Below are 26,136 nucleotides of genomic sequence, written 5' to 3'. Positions count from 1 at the left end.
GAATTAATTTACATTCCCACCAACAGTGTAAAATCATTCCCATTTCTCCACATCCTCTCTAGCATCTGTTGTTTCCTGACTTTTTAATGACCACCATTCTAACTGGTGTGAGATGGTGTCTCACTGTGTTTTTGGTTTGCATTTCTCTAGTGACCAGTGATGTTGAGCTTTTTTTCATATGTTTGTTGGCTGCATAAATGTCTTCTTTTGAGAAGTGTCTGTTCATATCCTTCACCCACTTTTTGATGGGGTTGTTTGTTTTTTTCTTGTACATTTGTTTAAGTAAGTTCTTTGTAGATTCTGGATATTAGCCCTTTGTCAGATGGATAGACTGCAAAAATTTTATCCCATCTGTAGATTGCCTGTCCACTCTGATGATAGTTTCTTTTGCTGTGCAGAAGCTCTTTCTTTGTTATTTCTTGTCGTCTGCTTGCTTTTGAATGTGTTTGCTGTTGCTTCTCTAGCTCTTTTAATTGTGATGTTAGGGTGTCAATTTTAGATCCTTCCTACTTTCTCTTGGGGGCATTTAGTGCTATAAATTTCCCTCTAAACACTGCTTTAGCTGTGTCCCAGAGATTCTGGTACATTGTGTCTTTGTTCTCATTGGTTTCAAAGAACTTATTTATGTCTGCCTTAATTTTGTTATTTATCCAGTAGTCATTCAAGAGCAGGTTGTTCAGTTTCCATGTAGTTGTGTGGTTTTGAGTGAGTTTCTTAATCCTGAGTTTTAATTTGATTGCACTGTGGTCCGAGAGACTGTTTATTATGCTTTCCGTTCTTTTGCATTTGCTAAGGAGTGTTAGTTTTAAAAAGCAAAAAATTTTAAATGGCATCCAAATGATCTAGGAGAGGAAAATGGTATTTAAATTATTTGCCATTAATTTTCAGGTAAAAAGCAAGTTGGTATATATTTAAGCCATGCGATTCACATTTATTTTTATTTATATTTATAGTTTGTGTATTTATATTTTTTATATTTCTCAAAAGCTCAAAACTTAAAAATGTTAGGTATCAATTTAAACAGAAAATATTAACTTATCATAGACTAATCATCAGGTCTTTGAAAACTATTTACTATTAGTGGCCTATGCTGCTGAATGAAGAGCTTTTAATGCAATATAAATTTTTATCAACGAGATGGTTTCCCAAGGACATGAATATGGCTTTACCCTATGTCTGCCATAAGTACTCTATTATTCTAATTTTATTTTATATTTTCTTGCCAAAAAATGGAGCCAGTTTGGTCCTATACAAGTATGTTTATGTGTCTGTAACCATCACATACAAATCCTATTATTATAGGCAGAATTTTTTTTTTCTAAATCTTGTTTTTCTTATTGTTGCATAAGTATGACTGTGTGTGTGTGTGTGTGTGTGTGTGTGTGTGTACATACCCAGCTGAAATTTTCTGGTCAGAAGGCAGACCAATATTTGCCACTTTTTTTTTTTGTCCTTCAAAGAATCTGGGGTAAATGTCCCCATGCATTATTGTAAAGGCAAATTCATGACAGTCCTGCTGAAACCTTTATCTTAAATAACACAATCTCACTTAGATTTTTGTTATGTATTCAAATGCTTCCAAAGTTCCTCATAAGAACTCTTAAAATCTGTACAAATTATCATCATGTTCTCAAGCACTTATAGTATATTTAAACATTTTTCCCTTAAAAATGGAAGATTAGAAATAAAAGGCAGATGCCTCTGCTCAAGGTCACCGATTTCAATTGTTGGCTTGAGAAGGAAACGTTTCCCAAAGGACGGGTATTTGCTTCTATCTAAAAGTAGTTACTCCTCTCATTGCAAGATATTTGCTAGAAAAAGATATTTGAATTCCTGGCTTTTGCTCTCGGAGAGTGAGAATTTAAAGGCATTACAGTAAGACAATAAAATAAATAGCTGGATCTTCTCATTTGAGATGTAAGTTTATGGAAGCAAAAGTGCCCACAAATCACAGCCTCTGTAATAAAGATTTCCAGTGACAGCACTGATTTTCTTATTCTCCTGAGCTTTAGACTGTTATAAAAAGGAATGCCTAAAATAAGGGGTAAGGAGGAAAGCTAGTTCCATTTTTGTACGTACACGCACATATATATGTTGCGCACATACATGCATCATTTTTGAGCAAGAAAGCAGAGGAGTATGTGTTTGCTTTTCTGCACTTAGAAGAACCCAGGTTGGCTACAGGTTGAAAGTGAATGCGTCCATTCAAAAGCCTCAGAGATTTTGGCTCAGTTGCTCCCCACTTCGAGCCAGTGAGGGTGTCAGTTACCCAGCTGAGACATGAAGTCGCATCCATCCCAGGCTTTGCCCTGGGGAAGCTCACATGCTTGGGAGACCCCCTTGCAAACAAGTGGCATAATAAAGGTTCCTGATAAGGTATGTAGAGAGTACTGTAGCTACTTAGAGCAAACCTGCAGAAATTCAGTTACTGCATAGAATCATGGGATTGTGGATGATTTTCTACTTAGAAATGCTCACTTTTTGGTTACAATATTGTTTTCACATTTTTTCAAAATGTTTCTATTGTATTTTATTGTGATTCTATGACTAGTAAGAGTAGTGGAAAGAAACCAGGAATATCTAAAATATCTAAATCATTAACCTCTCCCCAGAGTAACTAGCGTATACTGAATTTGTCTTTTGGCATTTTGAATATCGATTCTTTTCCCCTTCTATGAGCCAGATCCAAATACATGCACTGGGTGTTTATTTGGGATGGCTAAGTAAATCTAAAGCAAGGTTGTGGATTGCAAAGGCATTTTGATGTTAGGAAATCAGCTTGTCTATCCTCTTATATGGCCTTTGTTGGGAGGTATTACAAGCATTTAAAGATGTCTTGCAGAGGATTGGATGGTGAGTAAGTAAGAAACAGTCCTGGAAGCCAAGTTCTCCTAAGTTACCCTGTGACTCCCACACTTCTCCAAATCCCATGGAAGGTGATTGTATGATAACTTCCTCATGTTCAAAGGCCTGTGCCAGCAGGAAAAAGCAGTGGCCAAAGAAACTGATTAGAAGAGACATAAGTGATTTTAAAAGAATGAGGAACATGCACAGGCTACACACACACACACACACACACACACACACACACACACACAAAGATCGTAAAGCATAGTCAATGCACTGGCTGGCTATGTGGTAGATAACAGTGTCATTTTGTGGACATATATGATGGAAAGTGAAAATGAATGGATGGTGCATGCTTTATGAAGCATTTATCTACAAATACTGGTCATATTCAGTCCTAAATAAGCAAACATAAATGCCATGAAAAAAATTACGATAATTTTACTATATACAGGAATGTATAAACTCATAGTTGTTTTGGATACCATTTTTTATTTGTACAAATTTGTAGTGTACACGTGAAATATTGTTACATGTATATAATGTGTGTGATCAAGTCAGGGTATTTAGGGTGTCCACCACCCAAGTACAATGCATTTCTGCTTAATTATAGTTACCCTACTCTGCTATCAAATACTGAATTTACTCCTTCTATCCAGCTGCATGTTTTTACCTTTTAATCCACTTCTCTTCTTCCGCCTTTCTTCCACTTACCTTTCTCAAACTCCATTTACTATATTTCTCTACCTCCATGTGATCAACTCTTTTTGGCTCCGGCATATAAGTGAAAACATGTGATATTTGTGTTTTGGGGCCTGAATTATTTCACTAAAGATAGTGACCTTCAGCTCCATTTGTGTTGCTGCAAATGACATGATTTCAAGATAATTTCTTTTTTTTTTTTTTTTTTTTTTTTGAGATGGAGTCTCACTCTCTCACCAGGTTGGAGTGCAGTGGTACGATCTTGGCTCACTGCAATCTCCGCTTCCCGGGTTCAAGCAATTCTCCTGCCTCAGCCTCCTGAGTAGCTGGGACTACAGGCACGTGCCACCATGCCCAGCTAATTTTTGTATTTTTAGTAGAGACGGGGTTTCACCATGTTGACCAGGATGGTCTTGATCTCTTGACCTCATGATGCACCCGCCTCAGCCTCCCAAAGTGCTGGGATTACAGGCATGAGCCACCGTGCCTGGCCTGAAGATATAATTTCTAAATAGCAAAGAAGCCACCATGTATTAGTAAGAGGCTTGTTTTTCTGAAACCATACAGTTTTGTACCTCTATTGAGGTATGGTTGGCATACAATGCACTACATGTTTAAAATGATAAAATTTTGGCCAGTTTTAAGGTATTTATACATTCATAAAACCATTGACACAATAAAGGTAGTGAACATGTCCATCAACCCGTTTCCTCATTTCCTTTTGCAACACCTCCCTGATACCCGTCCCAGTACTCCCTCATCTCAGATAAGCACTGATTGCTTTCTGTCTCTATGCATTAGTTTTCATATTCCCTAATGTTATATGAATAGAATTCTACAGTGTCACACCTTTTTTTTTGCTGGCTTTTTTATGTGCATAATTATTTTCAGATGCTTTGTTGTTTTGTATATTAAGAGTTCATTTCTTTTGATTGCTGATTAATATTCCATAAGATTATTCGTTTAGCTATCCATCTGCTGATGGCCATATGAGTTGTCTCCAGTTTCTTGTCTATTACAAATAAAGCTTTTGTGAACATTCAGGTACAAGTGTTTGTATGGGCATGTGTTTCATTTTCTCTTGGGTAAATATAGAGGAATGGAATGAGTAGGCTATGGGATATGTATACGTTTGACTTCTTAGGAAAGTATCAAACAGTTTTCAAATGGCTTGTGCCATTTACAATGCTATCAGCAGTGTATGAGATAGAGCAAACCTGCAGAACTGGAGTTACTGCATAGAACAGTGGGATTGTGGATTAATTTCTACTTAGAAATACTCAACTTTTTGGTTATAATATTGTTTTCACATTTTTTTCAAAACATTTCTATTGTATTTTATTGTGTTTTTATGACTAGTAAGAGTAGTGGAAAGAAACCAGGAATATCTAAAAATCTCTAAATCATCAACCTGTCTTCAGAGTAACTGGCATATACTGAGTTTGTCTTGTAGCATTCTGAATATTGAGTCTTTTTCCCTTCTATGGACCAGATCCAGGTACATGCACCAGGTGTTTATTTGGGATGGCTGAGTAAATCTAAAGCATTGTGTCCTCCTCAGCATCTGATACTGTCACACGATTTTGGGTTTGGGGGCTTTTGTTTTTTCTGTTGTTTGAATTTTAGTCATTCTAATACGTGTGTAGTGGTTTACTTGTGGTTTCAATTTACCTTTTTCTAAGTTTACATATGCTTGTTTTGCCATCACATATCTTTGTTGAAATGCCTATACATATCTTTCAGCAGTTTTTCTATTAGTTTTTATACTCTAGTTTTAACTTTTAAAATACATAATGGGTGCAAGTCTTTTTATCAGATACATGATTTGCAAATACTTTCTCTCAGACTATATAGCTCATCATTAATTTTCTTAACAGTGATCCTTAAAGGGCAGAAGCTTCTTATTTTGATTAATTCATTTTAATTGTTTTTTTATTTTATGGATGGTGCTTTTGGTATTTTATTTAGAAAATGTTTGCTTAACCTAAGACCCCACAGGTGTTCTCATGTGTTTGCTTCTAGGAGTTCTTTGGTTTTAGATATTGGGCTATGATCCATTTACATCAATTATCATAGATGGAGCAAGTTATTGATCAAAATTCATGTTTTCACATGTGGATATTCAATTATTCCAACATCATTTTCAGAAGAGACTATGCTTTCTCCATTGAATTGCCTTTGCACATTTACAAAACAAATCAATAAGCCATAAACAGGTGGGTCAATTCCTGACTTTCCATTCTGTTCTTTTGCTCAGTCTTTCTATCTTGATGCTTACACCACAGAATCTTGATTATTGTACCTTTATAATGAATCCTGAAGTTAGAAAGTGTGTCTTCCTACTTTGTTCTTCCTTGCCAAAATATCTTGACTATTCTAGATAACTTTGTATTCCATATGAAATTTAGAATTAGCTTGTTAATTTCTACCAAAAATGCCTCCTGGAATTATAATTAGGATTGTAGTGATTCCATTTCCTTTCATTGTAAAAGTCATGCACATATTTTTTTGAGATTTAATCTTAAGTATTTTATGTTTTGATGCTACTATAAGTGGTGTTCTTTTAAAATTTTAATTTCTGGTAGCTTGTTGCTGGTGCATGGGAATGAAATAATATTTTATATTTACATTGATCTTGTGTTCTGCAGCCTTCATAAACTAATTTATTACTTCTAGTAGCTTTTTTTTGGTAGACTCCATAACACTTTCTACATAGACAATCATATTGTATGAGAGTAAAAATATAATTATTTCTTACTTTTAATATGGATGACTTTTGTTTCTTTTTCTTTCCTGATTGCACTGGCTAGAACGTCCAGGATAATCTTGAATAAAAGTGATAAGGACAGACATCCTTGCCTTGTTTCTCATCTTAGGAGGAAAGCACACAGGCTTTAACCATTAAGTGTGATGCAGTCTGTAGGTTTTTAATAGATATCCTTCATGAGATTTAGGAAATTTATTTGAATTCCAAGTTGATTGAGAGTTCTTATAAGGAATTAATTTTGATTTTTATCCAATAATTTTTGCATCTATTGAGATTATTATATGAGTTTACTTCTATACAGTTCATATGATGAATTACGTTAATTGAATTTCAAGTGATAACCCAGTCTTTCATTGATGACATGAAAGCCACTTGATCATGAGGTATTAACCTTTTGATATATTTTGGGTTTGATTTCTTAAAGTCTTTTAAAGAATGTTAACATCTACATTCATGAGGAATACTCATTCATGAGGAATAGAAAACTACATTCATGTAGTTTTCTTTCCTTCTGTCTTCGTCTGGTTTTGATATCAAAGTTGGCCTCATAGAATGACTTGGGAGATACTGTCTCGTTTGCAATTATCTGCAAATATTTTGTATGTTACAGCTGGCATGTTGCAAGTTATTTATTCCTTATCTCTTCGAGGTCTTCCTTGAACATATGGGATGCAGTTATAATTACTGTTTTGATGCTGTTGACTACACATTCTGTCATCTGTGTCATATCTGCATCAGTTTCAATTGACTGAATTTTCCTCTTCATTATGGGTTGTGTTTTTGGCCTCTTTCCATATCCGGCAATTTTAGATTGGATGCAAGACATTGTGAATTTAAACTGGTAGACACTTTTTTTGTCCTAAAAATATGCTAAGGTTCTCTTTGAGGACATAATTAAGTTATGTAAAAACAGTTTGATGGTTTTGGTGCTTGCTTTTAGTCTTAGTTACTTGGGATCAAAGCCACATTTAGTCTGCAGTAATTTTTCCCCATTGTGGAAGCAAGGCCCCTTTTGGTATCCAGCCAATGACCCTTGAATTATGAGGTCTTTCGGTTTTGCTCTTTGAAGCAAGCACTGTTCCTGGTCCTGTGTGGGTAACACACAGTGTTCCCTCTGATCATTTCAGGCAGATCTTTCCCTACTCCTGTGTAGTTTCTCACATGAACTTGCTGATTTTTTAAGTCAAAACCTCTGTTACCTGATTTGTACTCAATTGAAATCGTGTTGGGTGATTTTTGCATATCTCTGGTGTGTTCATTTTGTGCAACTTTCTCCTTTCCAATAATTTCAGCCACTTTGGCATTCTCCAGCTCCCAAACCTGTCTTCTCAGTCTCTAGCCTGTGCCTGGGTTTCTGCTCCCCATGCTGTGGCCTGGGAACCTTCTCAAGGCTGTAGGTTGTGGCACTCATGGGTCTCCCCTAAGTTGTCTCCCATTACTCAGTGATCACTGACCTTCATTGCCTGAAGTCCAGTACTTTAAGAACCATTATTTAATATAACTTTTTGTTATTTGGATAAAAGGGTTAATCCAGTTTCTGTTACTCCATATTGGTGGGAAGCAGAAGACACTCTGTGACCATATAATTTTGAATGCACCACATTCCTTTATATACCTTCCTTACTGGGCACAACTAAACTAATTTCCAGAACTTCCAGTCAATCTTTGTTCTGTTTGCCACAAGCTCCTGGGAGCATGGTTCTACTTCCATGTAGATACTTGAGTGTTTTGGCTCTTTGCAAGCACAATTCAATTACTTTGTTATTTCTCTAATGTGAATCGCTTTCAGTCTCAGCAGGCCAAGCTTAGTTACTGAAAGAGAACTTGACAAATGCATATGGAAACCATAAGTATTCCATATGAGAATAAATTTGATTTACATATTCAGTTGTGGATGAGATGACTTTAAGGGTAATTTTTGGGCTTCACTCTGAGCATGTGGTATCAAAATTCTGCTTGGGTTGTCTCTGTCTCTCTACTTTACTTGCAATATATGAAATATAAGATATTTTAATTTTCTCAAAGGAAAAATAAACAGCAAAACAGGAGGTCCCACTTAACTATCTAAATCTGTTCCCCAAATGTATGCAAATTTCATCTCAGTAGGCTTATCTGTTACTTAATCAATATGATTTATCCACTTACCAAATAGTGTTACTATGCCCAAGATTGGTAATATAAAATAAACGTGACAAAGTTCTTGCTTTTGACAAATTTGCAGTCTATTAGTGGATGCAGAATTATAAATAGGCACTTAAGCTTTAAGGAACTACATGCTTTGATTCTCTAAATCAGGCCTATGGTGATGGGGGCCTGAATTAGAAGAGGCAATTAAGATGGAGAGGACAGAAGGAATACAGGAAGCCATGACTGTAGAACTTGGCATAGAAGTAAGAGAGAACTGGCAGAGTGTCTCCCGGGTTACAGGATTAAACATTTAAATGAGTGCTTTTATCACTGTTGACTGGAATACATAATACATGGGGAACATATTTGGAGGAATTATTTATAATTGCTTTAGTAAGCATTCTTATCTCATATTTTGCACCAGAATATTAAGAACCTTAGGTGCCAAATCATAATAGTTAGCTTCCTGAAATCCTTTTTAAAATCATTTATCTCTTTAGTATTAAGTGCAGTTTTGTTAAAGTTCCATTTACATTTGGATAGTTACAGCAGCAGTTCTCTAGTAAATTGTAACATACATATTCAGTTAAGCCATATAAGTGATCACAATAGAATTAAATCACTTCATGATTTTGCTCATTAAGATAAAACAAATTGGCCATACCATTTCTCACCATTTCATAATTTGATACTTCAAGTGAATGTATCATAATTAAACCTCAAAAAGCACTTGAAAGGAGAAATTCTGAATCTCATGTTAAATTTTGAACCATGAGAAAATAAGAACATAAGAACAGACTGTTGTTGGAGGCTTAGACCTAAAGAGACTAAACTGATCTTTCTTAGCCGTGAGCTGTGCCCACCTCTAGGACCAACACACAGATGCCAATACAGACACTTGAGCCAGCTTTCAAACACATTTTCCCCTCATACATTTCAAAAATTAAACTTCACCTCCATAGAAAGAATGAAGTTTGCAGTGTGGGAAACCTAAGAATTATTGGTGGTATCCTCTAAATCTGTTTATGAAGATGTAGAATTTTACTAATTTATAGGTAATGCTGCATTTGTTAAGACCTAAAGACCAGCACTTTTCAAACAGAGGCCCATAAACTGCACATGATTTTTGTTTGTTTGTTTGTTTGTTTGAGATGGAGTCTCACTCTGCTGCCCAGGCTGGAGTGCAGTGGCACAATGTCGGCTCACTGCAACCTCCGCCTCCCAGATTCAAGCAATTCTCATGCCTCAGTCTCCCGAGCAGCTGGGACTACAGGCACCTGCCACCATGCCCAGCTAATTTTTGTATTTTTAGTAGAGACAGGGTTTCACCATGTTGGCCAGGCTGGTCTCGAACTCCTGACCTCAGGTGATCCACCCATCTTGGCTTCCCAAAGTGCTGGGATTACAGATGTGAGCCACCACGCATGGCCGAGCTGCATGTGTTTTGAGCCCATTTCAGCAAGGAGCTCCAGGATGCTTATCTGGCCAGGCTGGCTCGGAGTGAGGGAGGGAAGGGCAGTGGCATATGACATTCTCAATCCAGAGGTGAGAGCATCCCCACACTAGAGGCACAGAGGGTCCAAGACAAGGGTTTATGGCTTTCCTGTCATATGGTTTTCATTCCAGGTGAAAGAGATCACACACGTGTTGTGCCTGGCTTTTCACGTGACTGAGTTTATGGCATTCATTGGGGCTTTTTCATTTAAGAGGCAGCATTCAAAAGATGCCATAATAAAAGATGCTATAAACACAAGAAAATGAAGTCATCTATCTTTCTAGTATTTGTTGATGTAGAGATCGTGCAGGCCGGGAGGAATGCCTAGAGAGTATTAAATCAAAGAAACAGCGATGATCGCTTTACATATTTTCTGTTAAAAGCCTATGATGTCACAAAAATCCTGAGTGTTATCTGCTGTAAAAAAAATAAAAAAATAAATGCATTGTGAGTAAAGAAAGCTAGTTAGAGTATTTAAAACAGTACAAAATAAAGATTGTATTAGGTTCCCAGGTAAAGTTGGTGGCATGGACACACAAGTTGCTTTCTATCCTACTGGAAACATACGAATACAGTGTTAGAGGGGTTGATTTTTCAAGGCATGAATGCGCAAAGTCAGAAAAAAAGAGAAAGAACCATGTTGTTTTTAAAAGGTAGAATCTGGAAATACATCAAAGAAGCATGAATTCAAGTCTAACAGAGGAGAACTATGCGGAAGACAATGCTTCCCAGTCCTGTGATTCTTAGAAAGGCCTGCTCGCAAGGCTAGCTGTTGGCTGGCATCTGGGAATCTGGATTTCAGGAAGGTTTCTACCATTCCCAGATGGCAAGAATGGCTCTCTGTGCTTAAATTGTCTGTACAAACAATGTGGTGTATACTGAAAGCTTCCTTGGGGGAATCTGGACTTTTGGTACATGCAAAACAAGGATGCTTCTGCAACCAGACCCCGGTGAAAACCCTGAGCACCAAGTCTCCAGTGAGCTTCCCTGGTAGACCACCTTCCCTGTACGTCATCACAACTAGCTGCTGGGGGACCTGAGCACATCCTTCGTGACTCTGCTGAGAGAGGACTCTTGGTTGTGCCACCTGGCTTTGTCTGCACTTCTACCCCATGTGCATTTTCTCTTTGCTGATTTTGCTTTGTAGTCTTTTACTGTAATAAATTTTAGCTGAGAACACTGCTGCACACAGAGTCCTAGGGATCCTGCTATCTAATCATAGAAACTGGAGGGATCTTGGGGACCCCCAGCACATACATGAAAAGAATCATCTCAATGCACACCAGAGACCCCTCAGAGAGCTCAGGAATCCACAGCCCCATTTTCTTTGTTAGTGGCAAAATAACATCGGGTGACTTCTATTTAAGAAGTTGTCAGGCCTCCATACCTCTCTCCCACTCCACCAAGGGGACTAGACCTGCTCTGTCCAGCAGATGCTAGGAAGCTTATTTTCTGGAGAGGAAAACAGCGTCTCTGGACCTCTGAGCACTGGGCTCAGTTAACTGGGTGCTTCAGAACTGAGAACAGCAGAGTAAGATAAGTGGCTGTCTACTGGACACTGAGAGTTCCGCCCTCTTCCTCCACTCGGCTCCCAGATGCTCCATGGCTCAGCCTCCAGCACCCAGACAGGCAAGACACTGGAGCAGTCTTCTCAGGGGTCTCTGAAGAGTCCAGCAGGAAAGGTGTAAGATTCTGACAAAGATTCTTAAATTCTGGTTAAAGATCTCAACCAGATCTGACTAGGTCTACAGACTTCTCTGTGCTCAGACCTTCCAGTTAAACTTTTTAGCCCTCCACCCTAAATCAGAGCAGAAAACAAAGACTGTTCAGATCACAGAAGAAACAATCTAACAAGAAAGATAGAGATCCAAAAAAGCAAAGGGAATTCAGCAATTAGAAGATACAGAAGCTATAGAGAAAGACTACAACCTTGAAATAATTCATCAAAGTACTCAGAGTATTCAAATCATCAGTGTACTCAAATTGGAGAAAGTAGTGTGACCAAAAAAATAAGAATAGCATACAATAACAGGGAATAATCAAGAACCAAAAAAAAAAAAAAGACACAAAAGGGCTTTTGGAAATTTAAAATGTAGTAGAGAAGATGAATATTTCAATCATCATTTTGGAAGATAAGGTTGAGGAAATCTTCCAGAAACTAAAGCAAAAGATGAAAATATGGAAACTATGAGATAAAAGATGAGAAACGTAAAAACGGATAAATGAGTTTACATCCAAAAGATAAGAGATGCAGCAAGAAAAGGGAGGGAGAGCATGAAATGAAGTAATCAAGAATATTTCTAAAACCAAAGGAATTTGTAGATTCAAAGGTTTTACCAAAAGGACCCAAACTCAAGTTTAGCTCTATGGAGATAAGTATCAAAATCTGCAACTGAGAGGTGGAGGAATGATAGAGCAGTTTTTTTTTTTTATTTTATGATAAAGCTTAAAGAGTGATTTAATTCTTATTTTATTAATAAAACATTGTTAAAAATCTTTAATCCTGTGGCCATCACTAGGTGTATTATGTGTATGGGCTTCCCTCCAGTGAAACCCGTTGGTGTAAAATGGAGAAATTATGTCACACTGCATCCAAGGTCAACTCCGTATCCCTCCTGTTGGGCTCTGTGTCTGCAGCAATTGTATGTGGAATGCTTGTCAAATAAATCAGTAGGTGCTCCAGGCAGATTTTCATCATCTCCACCTGCCAGACCTCCAAATCCACTGCATGTTCAGCTACCCAGGATCCTCCTACCTGTGGTTACAAGGGAGGTACCTGGGAGGGAGGGAACAGAACTTACATTTTAGTGTACTCTCAGGAGAAGCTCAGAAGGGCCTTGAAGGTGTTAGCTGTGAGATGATGGGAAACCTTATACGTAAAAAAAGTCTCTTGCATCATTTTATCTTGTGGCTCCCCTACCACTCTTAACACCTCACATCTGTGATCCCAGGTCTTAAAACATCCATTAATCTCAAACTGAATATTGTGAGGTTTACAAATCAATCTTTTAAAGAAAATAGCTAAACTTAACATCGGAATAATGGGTACTTTTAGCTACTCATGATTTTTATGGGATCAGTGGGGTTTTTTCCCACAAGCAATTAAGTTTGTTGTCTCATTCCCATTGTTTACACAGGAGAGACTGTGCGGATTCCTTCTGGAGATGTCTTGAACACTGAGCATTCTGTTGAATGCCTAATTTAACATAAATGTGTTTTTAGTTTGGTAGAGAAGCTGTGAGTGTCTTAGGAGCTGGTGTTTTAGAGACCCTTATCTTTCCCTAAAGGAAAGGAGCCCTTCGTGAGATTGCTCTGTTTACCCCATATGGTAACCCTCGTCTGCGCATTCTCCCCAGGAGTACCAGTCTTGCAACACCAACCCGTGTCCTGAGCTGAAGAAGACCACGCCCTGGACACCCTGGACGCCTGTCAACATCTCTGACAACGGCGGCCACTATGAGCAGCGATTCCGATACACATGCAAAGCCCGCCTGGCTGATCCGAATTTGCTGGAAGTGGGAAGACAGAGAATCGAAATGCGGTACTGTTCTAGCGACGGCACCAGTGGCTGCTCCACAGATGGTGAGTAGTGATTCCGTGGGGACTGACCCACTTCCATGGAAGGGCCTTTGATCTTATCTCTAAGGTCATAAACAGCAAGGGGGCGTTTTCCTTTTTGGTTATTTATGGCTTAGCAGCCTTGAAAACAATGATCCCTGTAGAGCACAACTGACTGTAGGACAAATTGAAAGAAAAGAGCCATACTGTAAGAAGTTAGATATTGAAGTGATTCTATGAAATCAGGCCCCCAGATAACACTATATTTATTATAGACCCAGAATCATTTGTGTGAGATTTATTTAGTATCAGAAAATGTACTGGGGAAGCATCACTGATCTTTCATACATCTTCTGGCACTAAAATGTAAGCTGAAAAAAGGTTTTTCTTTATTTATCCCAAAACTTCACAAAGGCAATGGAAGTGCATTTCTCTTTGTACCTATAAAAGGATGTTTCTGTTTTTAAAAAGCACATTGTGTAAGGATACTAGAATAGTCTTTGAAATAACTTTGCTCCTTATAATTGAGTAAATCCCTTGAATGCCATAGTAATAGCATGGAGAAAGCCCTGAGGCAGAAACCAGATCTGGCCTCTGCCTGGCCCTAACACCAAGTGGTCCTTTTACCTGGGGCAATTCACTTTCTCTCCCTAGAGCTCGGCTGTCTCAACTGCAGAAAAAGGAATTGAGCCTGGTGGTCCTTAAGAGCTTGATGCTTTGCTTTGTTCTTCATTTCTGTTTTTCAGCCTCCTCTAATTGGACAAAATCTCTTCCAAAGGAAAAGATACCAACAGAAAAGGAAATAGATACTCATAGATGGGTCCTTGGTACACAGTGTGATGAGAACAGTGATTGTTATATCTTGTGGCCGTTCTTAGATATGCCTTAGCATCTTTGCACAGGTGATTCTACCTTATTCTCCCAACACAAAAGGACAGCCACCATTTATAGAGAAGGGGTCTTATACCCAGAGTGGATAGCCTGGACAAGTGCCACCGAGCTGGTGTGTTGCCATGTTGGACAGAATTTATTGTGGGATAAATTCATGGAGGTTTGGTAGATCTCCTTGGTGTTGCCACAGGGAAGGCTCTGAGACAGTGTGGCTCTGCGTGACGGCCACCAGCTGCTCTCGTGTCACAGATCACCATGACTTCTCCTGGGAGCTGGTGAACAGCCTGGATGCCTGGAGGCCCAGCAGGTGCAGCAGGAGCCACTTGCTTTACAAGCCTGCTTCCTCATCCTATTGCTCTCACTGACATTAACTCTCTCCTCTCCTCACACCACTGCTCACTGTAGTTCAGTGATTACCCAAGGTCATTGTTCCTTGAAGCAAATAAAAAAGTCTGCTTTCATACAGTATTTTATGTGAATAAACGTACAACTTAAACAAATACCACTCATCTGGAAAAATGGGTAACAAAATAATAGTCACTCTTTTTAATTTTGTAAACTCTTGCTGTATTTAGAAGAGAAGGTATATGATGAAATACCAAGAGAAAGATAACTGAGGACTTAAATATGCACATTTTATAAAGGATGATCTTGTGACATCCACCTAGGGTGGTGAGATGAAGCACAAAATTTAAATGCAAGTTTCAGTTATCTTTTAGAAGTTTTTTTCTAGTACAAGTATATCCCATGAATCCTTTTCAGGAAAAGTATATCCCACATAACTTTTTAAATGACTAAGCCCCATGAAATTTTTTGGTTTTTGTTTGTTTGTTTGTTGAGACAGGGTCTCACTCTGTTGCCCAGGCTGGAGTACAGTGCTGTAATCATGGCTCAACCTCCCTCCCCTAGCTCCCTACCCCCGACAGGCCCCGGTCTGTGGTGTTCCCCTCCCGGTGTCCATGTGTTCTCATTGTTCAATTCCCACTTATGAGTGAGAACATGCAGTGTTTGGTTTTTTGTTCTTGTGTTAGTTTGCTGAGGATGATAGTTTCCAGATTCATCCATGTCCCTGCAAAGGACATGAACTCATCCTTTTTTATGACTGCATAGTATTCCATGGTGTATATGTGCCACATTTTCTTTATCCAGTCTATCATCAATGGGCATTTGGCCAGGTTTCAAGTCTTTGCCATCGTGAATAGTGCCTCCATAAACAAATGTGCGCATAGAGTTTTATTCTTCTGTATCTTAATGGCTTTGAGTTCTCATGACCATCTCACATTTCGGTATTGATATCTTGCAAACACAAAATGGGACTCATTTTCCTCTGACCACATAAAATGAGGCTTGATTTGTGCATAGTTTTTCTTTATTGATTCATCACAGAATACTAATTTATCACAGACAGACAATTCTAATTCAATTTCTCTGAAGAGTATGCTGCCATCCTTTCAGAAACAGATTTTCTAAGTAAACAACAGAGTTGCTTAACAACACTGAGAGCTGTTGGCACACTTGTCTTCTGAGCACACTTCCCCGGAACTTTACTGCATGCTTTTAGAGTTATTTGTTAAAGCTTGTGTCACATTGCCTACATTTGAGAAAATTATTGAATACCTTTTAGTATTGTGAGTGGGAAGACATTTTCCTAAAATTTTGACTATGGCTAATTACGTGACTTAACAAGTGAAAGTGCTCACTGTACACATCACCCACAATATGTCCTCAAAGCCTGTTGGCTGTGATTCCTGCCACAGCAACTCCCCACTCACCCCACAGCCCACCTGCTGCTGCTGCTGCCCCTCTTGGCTCCTTGGGAAACACATTTTGTTAGGTAGTGTGCTCTAAACTTCATAGAAATGTTTGCCAAAGTCACTCAGTGCTGTGTTCAGTTCTAGGGCATGAGTTCCACAGAGCAGACAGGAGTTTCTCAGGCCTGTGATCCAGAAGCAGTTGACTTGGCCCCTTTTACCAGCATTAATTCACCTTTGAAAGGTTAACAGCTGAAAGAATAGGTTTAGAAAATGTCTGAATTATGTTTCCCTTCCTCCAGATGGAGGTCCTTGAGGGCAGGCTCTACCCATTGTGTCTGAGGGCAGTTTGTTGTAGAATTCCCAAGGAAAGTGAGAAAGTTGTGTTTTCTTTGTAAGAAGTGTCTTCAAAAAGTAAATGAACTACCTATATAGAATCGATTATTTACTGTGTAAAGGTTCACCACATTCACATGGAGTTCTTAATTTCAACCTTATTTCATAGTAACTGCAGGAAACAAGCTTGAGAGATAAGAGGCTATCACACCACTGATTTTTGGCTACTGAAGTGTAAAAAGAGCTCAATGGAATGTGAGAGGGTAGTTCTAGAAATAAGGCAGACAGCAGATACAGAATGAAAGTCAGCATGGACTGTGGTTCCTCTGAAACTTGTAACAGAATCACACTTCACCTGTTTCCTTGGCAGGGCTTTCTGGGGATTTCCTGCGTGCTGGGAGATACTCTGCCCACACGGTCAACGGGGCTTGGTCAGCCTGGACGTCGTGGTCACAGTGCAGCCGTGACTGCAGCAGGGGCATTCGGAACCGGAAGCGTGTTTGCAACAACCCCGAACCAAAGTATGGGGGAATGCCTTGCCTTGGCCCATCTCTGGAATACCAGGAATGCAACATTTTGCCCTGCCCAGGTAAGTGGATTGTGTAATCTACAAAACATCTGAAAACTCAAGGGCCTTGGAGAGTCTTCTAATTTACCAGGTCTCACGCAGCTCCCTGGCTTCATGTTTGAGATCTGTGTTCTTAATAAATGTCTTGGCTATGCGTGGTTGCTCATGCTGGTAATCCCAGCACTTTGTGAGGCCAGAGAGGGGGGATTCACTTGAGCCTAAGAGCTCAAGGCTGCGCAATATAGCCAGACCTCATCCCTACGAAAAATACAAAAATTAGCCAAGTATGTTAGTGCATGCCTGTAGTCCCAGTCATTCTGGAGGCTGAGTTGGGAGGATTTCTGTAGTCCAGGAGATCAAGACTGCAGTGAGCCATCATCAGGCCACTGCACTCCACCCTGGGTAACAGAGCGAGACCTTGTCTCAAAAGTAAATAAACAAACAAATAAATAAATGTCTTGTGTGATGTCATCACCTGTTGGATTAGCCCAGAGTGGAAAAAGGAAAGAAAAGAAACCCCTTCTCCCAGCAGACCTGAAACCAAATCCTAAATCATTCCAAGCAATATTAAGACCATTCTCTCAGCCCTCCTTTCAGAGAAGCATGCGACTTTAGTTGTCTGTATAAAAAGATCTGATAGGCCGGGCCACAGTGGGACCTCCCTGGGCCCTGGGCACATTTGTCTGCAGGGGCCCCCCACTCCCTAATGCATTGGGAAAAGACACCATCTAGGCTAGATTGTGTTCATGTTTTTTTCTTCTGATTGTAAAAGGAACTAAAACTTTCCTATGAGCTACTCGAAGGATATGGACTCTAGTTGTTGTGTCTGATGGAAAAGCTGGCCTTTCTAATGTGGTCTGAAATATCTGGGGCCTTTGGAGTGACCATCAGCTCCTTCTGGAGGCTGATCCCTTCCTGGGCCACTGATGGACCCAGCCCTCCCCCACATGGCCTCCATGTACCATCAGGTGGTCATCCAGGGTCACGGGTATCAAACATGCAACCCCTGGACGCTGGGCCTGCCAAGCCAGTTCTTGGTCCTCATGTCTTCTGTCACAAAAGGTCTACCTCATTAATTAAGTCCTCCAAAGACGCAAATTCTTCTCTCCTGTGGGCTTAGCAGAGCTGTTTTTCTGGGTCTTCTTCCTGGGGCCTGGCTTTTCATTCCCCTGAATTCCCAAGGAAGCACAGAGTCATGAAAATGAGCCGAAAGAGCCCCCGCCCAGGGCTTTTGCTCTGACAATGCCTGAAACGCTCCTCCATCTTTCCCTTTAATATTCAAGCCCCTGTTTCTGCCTTTCTCCTGCTGCAGCTCAGGGTCCCTAGCACCTAAAACACTTCCACCAGAACTTCCCACTTCCTGCTCTCCTGTCCAGAACCCACGGAAAGTCTTCAGCCCACACGTCATGGCCATCCTGAGGGCTGATCTGTGACTGCCTTGACTTTTGTCTGAAGCTCCTTGAGGACAGGGACTCCTGGCCTGGTCTCACTCATGGCAGCAACCTTAGCTCCCAGCAGGGGCCTGGCACATACTAGAAATACCCATCAGGGATTGTTTGTTAATAATGAGGAAACAAAGAGTTGGTTAATTGATCTTTCTTCATTCGTGTCATTTCTCAGGAAACATTTTTGAGTAACCGACTGTGCACTGTTTACAGGGTATACACAGATGCAGTGTTATGATCCAGGTCAGAAAGAAACTTAAGAGTTTAGGGAGAGTGCATCCTGGGAGCAGTGTCAACCCAGTATGGTCACTGGCTACTGAGTTTATGACAACCAGGTGCAGTGGCTATATCCACCAAGGAGCCAGCCCCTTGGTGGATTTCACCAAGGAGAAATCATGGCAGCCACAGCAAGCAGGCTGCCCTTAAGCTGGGTCTTGAGGGACAGAAACGAGTTGGTGAAATTGACAAGCAGAGATGGGAAATTGGGAGGAAGGCTCATTCTGGAGTTGGATACAACATTTTTAAAGGCATAGAATATTAACATATTTCTAGTAGATACAACTTTCTGAGTTCTTACATCAAGAAACTGGCTTGTAGCAGATACTCAATGAAAATTCATTGGATTAGGTGCTTGGAAGGGTGGATAATGGATGGATGAATGGATAGATGAATAAACATGTATATAAAACTGAAAATATATAGTTTCCAGATTTGTAGCTGAGGCTCCCAATAATGTTTCTGCTCTTATCAGCTGCCTGGCTCCTCCTAGGGTGTCTCTGCTTGAATTTCTCCAGCCTCAGGAGACTCCTCCTCTGCCCACCCAGCTTTCCCAGCCAAGCTGATGCTGAGAGGCTGGGAAAGGTCACTGAACTGTTCTTTCCCACAGCCCCAGTAAAAGGAGTCCTCCTCTGGGGGCTGAGAGGAATCCTGTGGGCAAGCTCACTAGATTCGGGTCCATGCTATAAACTGGAACAGGGACAGACGTCATGGGAATGTCAGGGTCCCTCCACCCACCCTTGTCTCCCTGGGCTCCAGACCCTATCCTTGTTGCCATGGGTAGGATGTGCAGATTCCTGCAGACACTTGGATGTTGCCCTAGTGCACAAGTACAAAGGGTCACCACTCATCTCAGAGACACTCTATTAACATGATCTGTTGGTTGCTCTCATTTTAGTTGATTTGGTGGTCAAGCCAATACCATGTATACATAACTTTAATATGTTGAAATAACCCTGTCCTCATTTTCGTTTTAAAAGCCAAGATTCTGCAGAGTGTTGTGGAGTTATTCAGAGTGGCCCATGTCACCTTGCACTAGGCAGTGGGTGAGTCAGGGCTGAGTGGTGCTTCCCCTGCCTGGGAAATTCCTAAACATATGATAGGGCATGACCCAGCAGGGAGGGTTGGAAGTGCTAGGGGTGTGAATGCTGAGCTGCACAGTCACCAGGAAGCCAGTTAGAGGCCGATTCCTGTCTCATTCAGGATACTCTCCCCTGTGAATTTACTCTTCTTTAACCCTGTTGGGTTCATAGTGGACAATTACAAATGGACAGTGTATTTTATTTAAAAATACGTTTTCTCATTAAAATTAAATATGAAAATAAATCAGCTGGGCATGGAGGCTCACACTTGTAATCCCAGCACTTTAGGAGGTAGAGTTGGATAGATCACTTGTGGTCAGGAGTTTGAGACCAGCCTGGCCAACATGGTAAAACCTTATTCCTACTAAAAAGACAAAAATTAGCCTGGCATGGTGGCGTGTACCTGTAATCCCACCTACTTAGGAGGTTGAGGCAGAAGAATTGCTTGAGCCCAGGAGGTGGAGTTTGCAGTGAGCTGAGATCATGCCACTTCACTGCAGTCTGGGTGACAGAGTGAGATTCCGTCTCAAAATAAAAATAAAATAAACCAGAGAATATAAAAATACATTTTAAATTAATCAATGAAAAATTTTACCTCTAAGACTGATGTGTATAAATAAACTATAATAAGGTTTCTAAGTCAAGCCCATGCTGAAATAATCATTTTTTTCACCTTCTGCGGGTCCATCTAAATAGTACCTTCACCTACATAATTTACGCCAGCATTGAGAAATAGCTAATTATTTCTCCTTCACTCCTTTTCCTCATGCATATTTGATTTAGCCTTAAAGACTCCAGACCTTGACCTACAAAGGTACAGACAACAGATGTTTTTTTGTTGCTAAGTAATGTTCAGCTAAGAGGAAAGCAACCTCAGAGTTTGGCACATGTACCCTAAAACTTAAAGTATAAAAAAAAAAAAAGAAAAGAAAATGAAGGTAAAAACCTAATGAAGTAAACACAAACTCTTTTCATCAGACTTAACTGAGATGGTTCTGTTTTGTATTTTGCAAACAATAATTCTATGGGGGAAGGAACACTAAATCTAATGGAGGGACAGACTCTTTGAGTCAAAAGAATAATTCTGGCAGTTGTGTGTCCTATAGATAAATCTCTTAGGCATCTCTGGTGTGCTCAGAACCCTCTCTTCCTTTGCATTCTTGGAGTCCTTGGGTCCATACTTTGAAGTGGAGCCAGGCAGGGGGCAGTTGGTGTAGGAAATTTCTGCTTAGAGATCCTTAGGAGCAGACAGCACAGCTGTCCTGCAGTGCAAACCTATGTAGTCCAGACCTCAGTATGCTGGAGAATCAATACCACATTTGCCCATGTCCCGAGAGACTGTGAGTGAAGGGCTTCACATCTCTGATCACACACAGGAAGCCTGTTGAGCAAACCTTAGTTATTTAGTTTTTACTTTGCTATTTAGGTCTCTGGCAATTGTACATTGGTTACTGCCATTGTTTTTAATCTTACTGCAGTGGGTGGAATATTTAGCTAGAATCTCTACAACAAGGATGCTATCCTCTTCTATCAAGTTATTTCATGTATAAATTTCATTTTATCAAAAATAATTTCCTATAATTAATTGCTTTGATTCCTTGAAAGAAACATGGATCTGAGTTTGCGTTTGTCTGATCTTCCCATGAACCAGTATTTCTTGAGCTAACTTGGGTGATGATTCAAGCCATGAGGAGATTCCTATGTGATTTTTAGCAACATGGGAGGAGTTATGGGAAGCCCTAACCTGTGCTTGTGTGTCGGGTTCTGTGCTCAGCCTGCCACTGTTCCAGCCCCAGCTTCCCACTCACTTGCCCAGGACCTAACCTCTCTATGCCTCAAGTCTTTCATTTCTGGAACAACCCCCAGGGCAGTTGTGAGGAGGGAGATGGAATATTGAATGAGTTTATTATTTTAATTATTATTATTACTAATGTTATTTTTTTAGTCCAGTATAGTTCACATAGCAGGGGAAAAAAAATCTATTTTAGTGGCTCAGCCTCCCTCAGGCCCCTGACATGCTGCGCCTTCCACAGTGGCTTACATTTGTTTTGTTTTCTTGGCCCTGCAACTTTCTACTTCCCCACCAGGTTGTACAGGCTCCCTCGCGGTGAAGACTATTTCATTAAGATCTGTGTTCTGAAATGTCTATTTTAGAAATGCTTTGGCCTTTCTAATATGAATTGTTAGTACAATAATCAATATCCTACATCACGGCTCCATGATGTAGGTTGAAACCTGTAACATAAAGACAGGGTCAAGAGGACAGAAAGCAAGCACCGCATTAGAATTGGTCTGGGGACATAGGGCAATTGCAGACTAAGCAACTTTCGGACAGAGTAAGGAAGTGGTTCCAGGTCTCCTTTGAGTTCCCTCTGTACTAGAAACATCCATTTCCCCAGTTCTTTAACTGCTGAAATTGGTAGAGGTAGAGTGTGATCTTGTGATTTGAACTCCCAAGTGGGAATGTTTCAGCAACTGGATTCTGTTCCAAATGCTCTCTTAAACGGTTATTCAAACAACAGCTCCATTCTCTCTGTTTAACAATAAATGATCCTGTGCCAGGAGAATTTACCATGATACCAGATGGACAGTTGGTGTATGTGTGAGAGAGGATTTATTAGACTAGATCACATACACATTGGCTTACATGTTGGTAGAAATGTGGACAGGAATAAATATTGTTTGGAATATCACAGGATTTATTATGTACATCAGCTTCCTGGTATGAGATCATTAGATGTTGCATGATTATGGAACCGTTGAAATGAGCACATTTAGTCTCTGTTTTTATTTTTATTTTCGCTGTGGTAAGAATACTCAACATAAAATCTACCTACTTAACAGATTTTTGAGTGCACAATACGGTATTGTTAAGTATAGGTATACAACGATGTATAGTAGATATGTAGATCTTACTCATTTTGAATAACTGGAAGTTTATACCAGCTATACAGCAATTCCCCACTTCCCTCTCCCCCAGTCCCTGGCAACCACCATTTTACTCTCTGCTTCTATGAGTTTGACTATTTTAGATACCTGATCTAAGTGGGATAATGTATTATTTGTCTTTCTGTGTCTGGCTTGTTTCACATAGCATAATGTCCTCCCCTAGGTCCATCCATGTTGTTGCATGTGGCAGGATCTCATTTTTTAAGGTTGAATAGTACTTCATTGTATGTACCTACCGCATTTGCTTTATCCATTCATCTCTTGATGGACATTTAGGTTGTTTTGAAATTTTGGTTATTGTGAGAAATGCTGCAGTGAACATGAGAATGCAAATGTATCTCAGAGATCCTAATTTCAGTTTTTTTGATATATACCCAGGATTGGGATTGCTAGATCTTACAGTAATTCTATTTTCATTTTTTTATTTTGTGATGGAGTCTCGCTGTGTCACCCATGCTGGATGCATTGGCACCATCTCAGCTCACTGCAACCTCCGCCTCACAGGTTCCTGCGATTCTGCTGCCTCAGCCTCCTGAGTAGTGAGGGTGACAGATGTGCACCACCATGCACAGCTAATTTTTGTGTTTTTAGTAGAGACAGGGTTTCACCATGTTGGCCAGGCTGGTCTCGAACTCCTGGCCTCAGGTGATCCGCCTGTCTTGGCTTCCCAAAATGTTGGGATTACAGGCGTGAGCCACCACGCCCGGCCTCTGTTTTTAATTTTTTGAGGACCCTCCACATTGTTTTCCAAGGCAGCTGCACCATTGTACATTCCCACCAACCGTGTATAAGGGCTCCAATCTCTTCACATCCTCACCAACACTGATCTTTTGTTTTTTTGGATAATAGCCATTTTGGCAGGTGTGAGGTGATACATCACTGTGGTTTTGATTTGCATTTCCGTGTTGATTCATGATGCTGAGCATCTTTTCACATACTTGTCGGCCATTCATCTGCAGGTTTATCATTCCATACAGAGGCCAGGGATCTACAGAACACATGGTTGGTTGTACATCAGGCCCTGACACAATCTAGGGCACACATTAGACCCTTCTGAGCCCTGAGCTGCCTTGTGCACATTTAGACAGCCAAGATCTAAGACACTTGCCATTACTATAAGTCACGATGACTTATTTTTGCCTTGGTGTATGGGGCATGCAAGGGTACTCACTGATGCCAAGCTCCAATTTAGGTTACAAACAGAAAAAAACTGTCAGCAAGTGCTTCCTTCAGTGAGAATAGATATGGGAGAGAGCTTTTTTTTTTTTTTAATTTTTAAAGTTCTAGGAAAACACATGCCTGGCTTTTTTATTGCTGATATTACAGCCAGTATCAAATACTTGATCAATTCCTCTAACTGTCTGATATACCGTATAACTTTTAGGGAAAATACTGTTGAATTCTGCAAGTTTGTGTAAACTATTGAATCACAAAATTTCCAGTTAGATTGCAAACTTATTTCTAAATTGGGTTCAAATATTTTTGTTTTCTTTTTACTTTCTGCAAATTATAATATTGTCATAAAGATGATATTTTTGCTCTGGTTTCTCAAAAATGCTTTCTTTTTACCTTTGCCAATATCTAAAAAGAAACATTACACCATAATGATGTAATACATCATGACAGGCGTATTAAAATACAATCTAAGTTGTTCTAGCTAAAACAATCTTATGCCCTGAATGATTTTGGCATCCTCTTGCTCCTGTTTCTTTGTGCAGGCTACGAAGAATGTTAAAATATGATACTGTCTACATATAGCAATAGTGAGTCTCTCCTCAGCTTTTTAATTGAGTTAGCTGTGGTTACGATTGGTGCTTAACCCCAGATTAGGATCTAATGCCTTGTTTGACAACGTCCTGTAGTTTTGTCCTGGGACTCAGCAATAACAAGGAAGGTCTGGCTAGCAAGAGAGAGGCACAGTCAGGAGTTAGCTAAACAGAAAATCATATTTGACATTGTCACAAGCCCAAGCCAACACGAGGTCTTGGTTTTAGCAAGATCAGCGAATAAAGGACTGAGTCTTAAAGTTTCCCAGATTCAGGTGGGCCACCTGACCCCAGCATTCAGCAGGCGGGTCTACAGGTACCAAAAGCCCAGCCTAAAGAATTCAGGAGGCTAACTTGAGCAGGCAGAGACATGTGCTGGGTTATGAGCTGTCATGGAAATGGTTAGTCAAGGAACCAGTTCGGCCTAACTTTCACATTGTAAAACTGCACCCTTAATATCTAATCTGACATATGGCTGCAGATTTTCAGATTCCTCTCTGTAGACATTTAAACATAGCGTCAAGTCTGTGTGGCTGTACTTAATTTGGTCATTCTGTGCCTGAATTTACCGAGCATTCTTCAGTTACCTTCCTCATGGGGCGTGTTAGCTTTTCTCTATCCCACTGTCAGGGAGTAAACCATAATCCAATTAGTAAAGGAGCTCCTGACTTGAACTTACCTTGGCTTTAAGTCTTGTCTGGCTAGTTAGATGGCAAAGGTGAGAGCTGGCTGGGGCTTTACATCAATAACCGTACAAGGTGGTTCATGGTTGTTCTCAGGGGCTGGAATTACTATGACAGCTCTTGCACTCTGCTGTCATGCTTGTACTTAGGTACGATTGATTTAGAAATGTTTTCTGAAAGAGTGAATAAAGGGAACTGAAAAAGTGTAGGGAGAAATCTGTAAAACTGGATCTGTCACCAAGAGGAAGACTCCAAATGCAGCCCTGCGAGGGGTCAGAAGCCTTGTTGCTACGTGCGCCGATGCACTGAAGCCTTTCTGGAGTGCAGATTCCATTTCGTTTCCCTTACTAAACAGATCCACTTAGCTTCCATTTAGTAACTCCTTTCGATTGGTTGGGATTGGATTATAGAAGAGCTGTGACACTGTGTTTCTTCACAGTGGATGGTGTGTGGTCTTGCTGGTCCCCCTGGACAAAATGTTCAGCAACATGCGGCGGTGGACACTATATGAGGACCCGCTCTTGCTCCAATCCAGCCCCGGCCTATGGAGGGGACATCTGCCTGGGGCTGCACACAGAAGAGGCACTCTGCAACACGCAGCCCTGCCCAGGTAAGCGGCACCTCACCTACTGCACAGCTTTCGGACAAATTGGCCTCTTTCCTTAATGGATAAATGGTGTAATTGATGATACTGCATCATGGTAAGTACTGAAAGGGGGGTGGACAAGTTAGCAACATGCTATTACCCTTGAAGTGACTTTAAAACATAGCATCTATAATAAAATAGTTCTCACTGAGCTATAGATTCAGAACTCCTGTTCAAAGCCTTTATATATTTTTTTGAGACAGTTTTTTTTATTTATTTATTTTTATTTTTTTATTATACTTTAAGT

General features: G+C 40.1%; 1 protein-coding gene across 4 annotated transcripts in view; it reads left to right on the top strand.

The window, feature by feature from the left end:
* Window positions 1–26,136, top strand: part of SEMA5A (semaphorin 5A) — a 500,732-nt gene that overhangs the window by 460,726 nt on the left and 13,870 nt on the right. For all 4 annotated transcript variants that reach the window (XM_016952939.4, XM_054684172.2, XM_054684169.2 and 1 more), the window contains 3 exons: window positions 13,295–13,520; window positions 16,845–17,063; window positions 25,683–25,853. In XM_016952939.4, the coding sequence (XP_016808428.2) occupies window positions 13,295–13,520; window positions 16,845–17,063; window positions 25,683–25,853 (616 nt within the window). The remainder of the gene's footprint in view (window positions 1–13,294; window positions 13,521–16,844; window positions 17,064–25,682; window positions 25,854–26,136) is intronic.

Source organism: Pan troglodytes, chromosome 4 (genome assembly GCF_028858775.2).
Source record: "Pan troglodytes isolate AG18354 chromosome 4, NHGRI_mPanTro3-v2.0_pri, whole genome shotgun sequence".
NCBI lineage: Eukaryota > Metazoa > Chordata > Mammalia > Primates > Hominidae > Pan > Pan troglodytes.
This window is presented reverse-complemented; position numbering and strand designations above follow the sequence as displayed.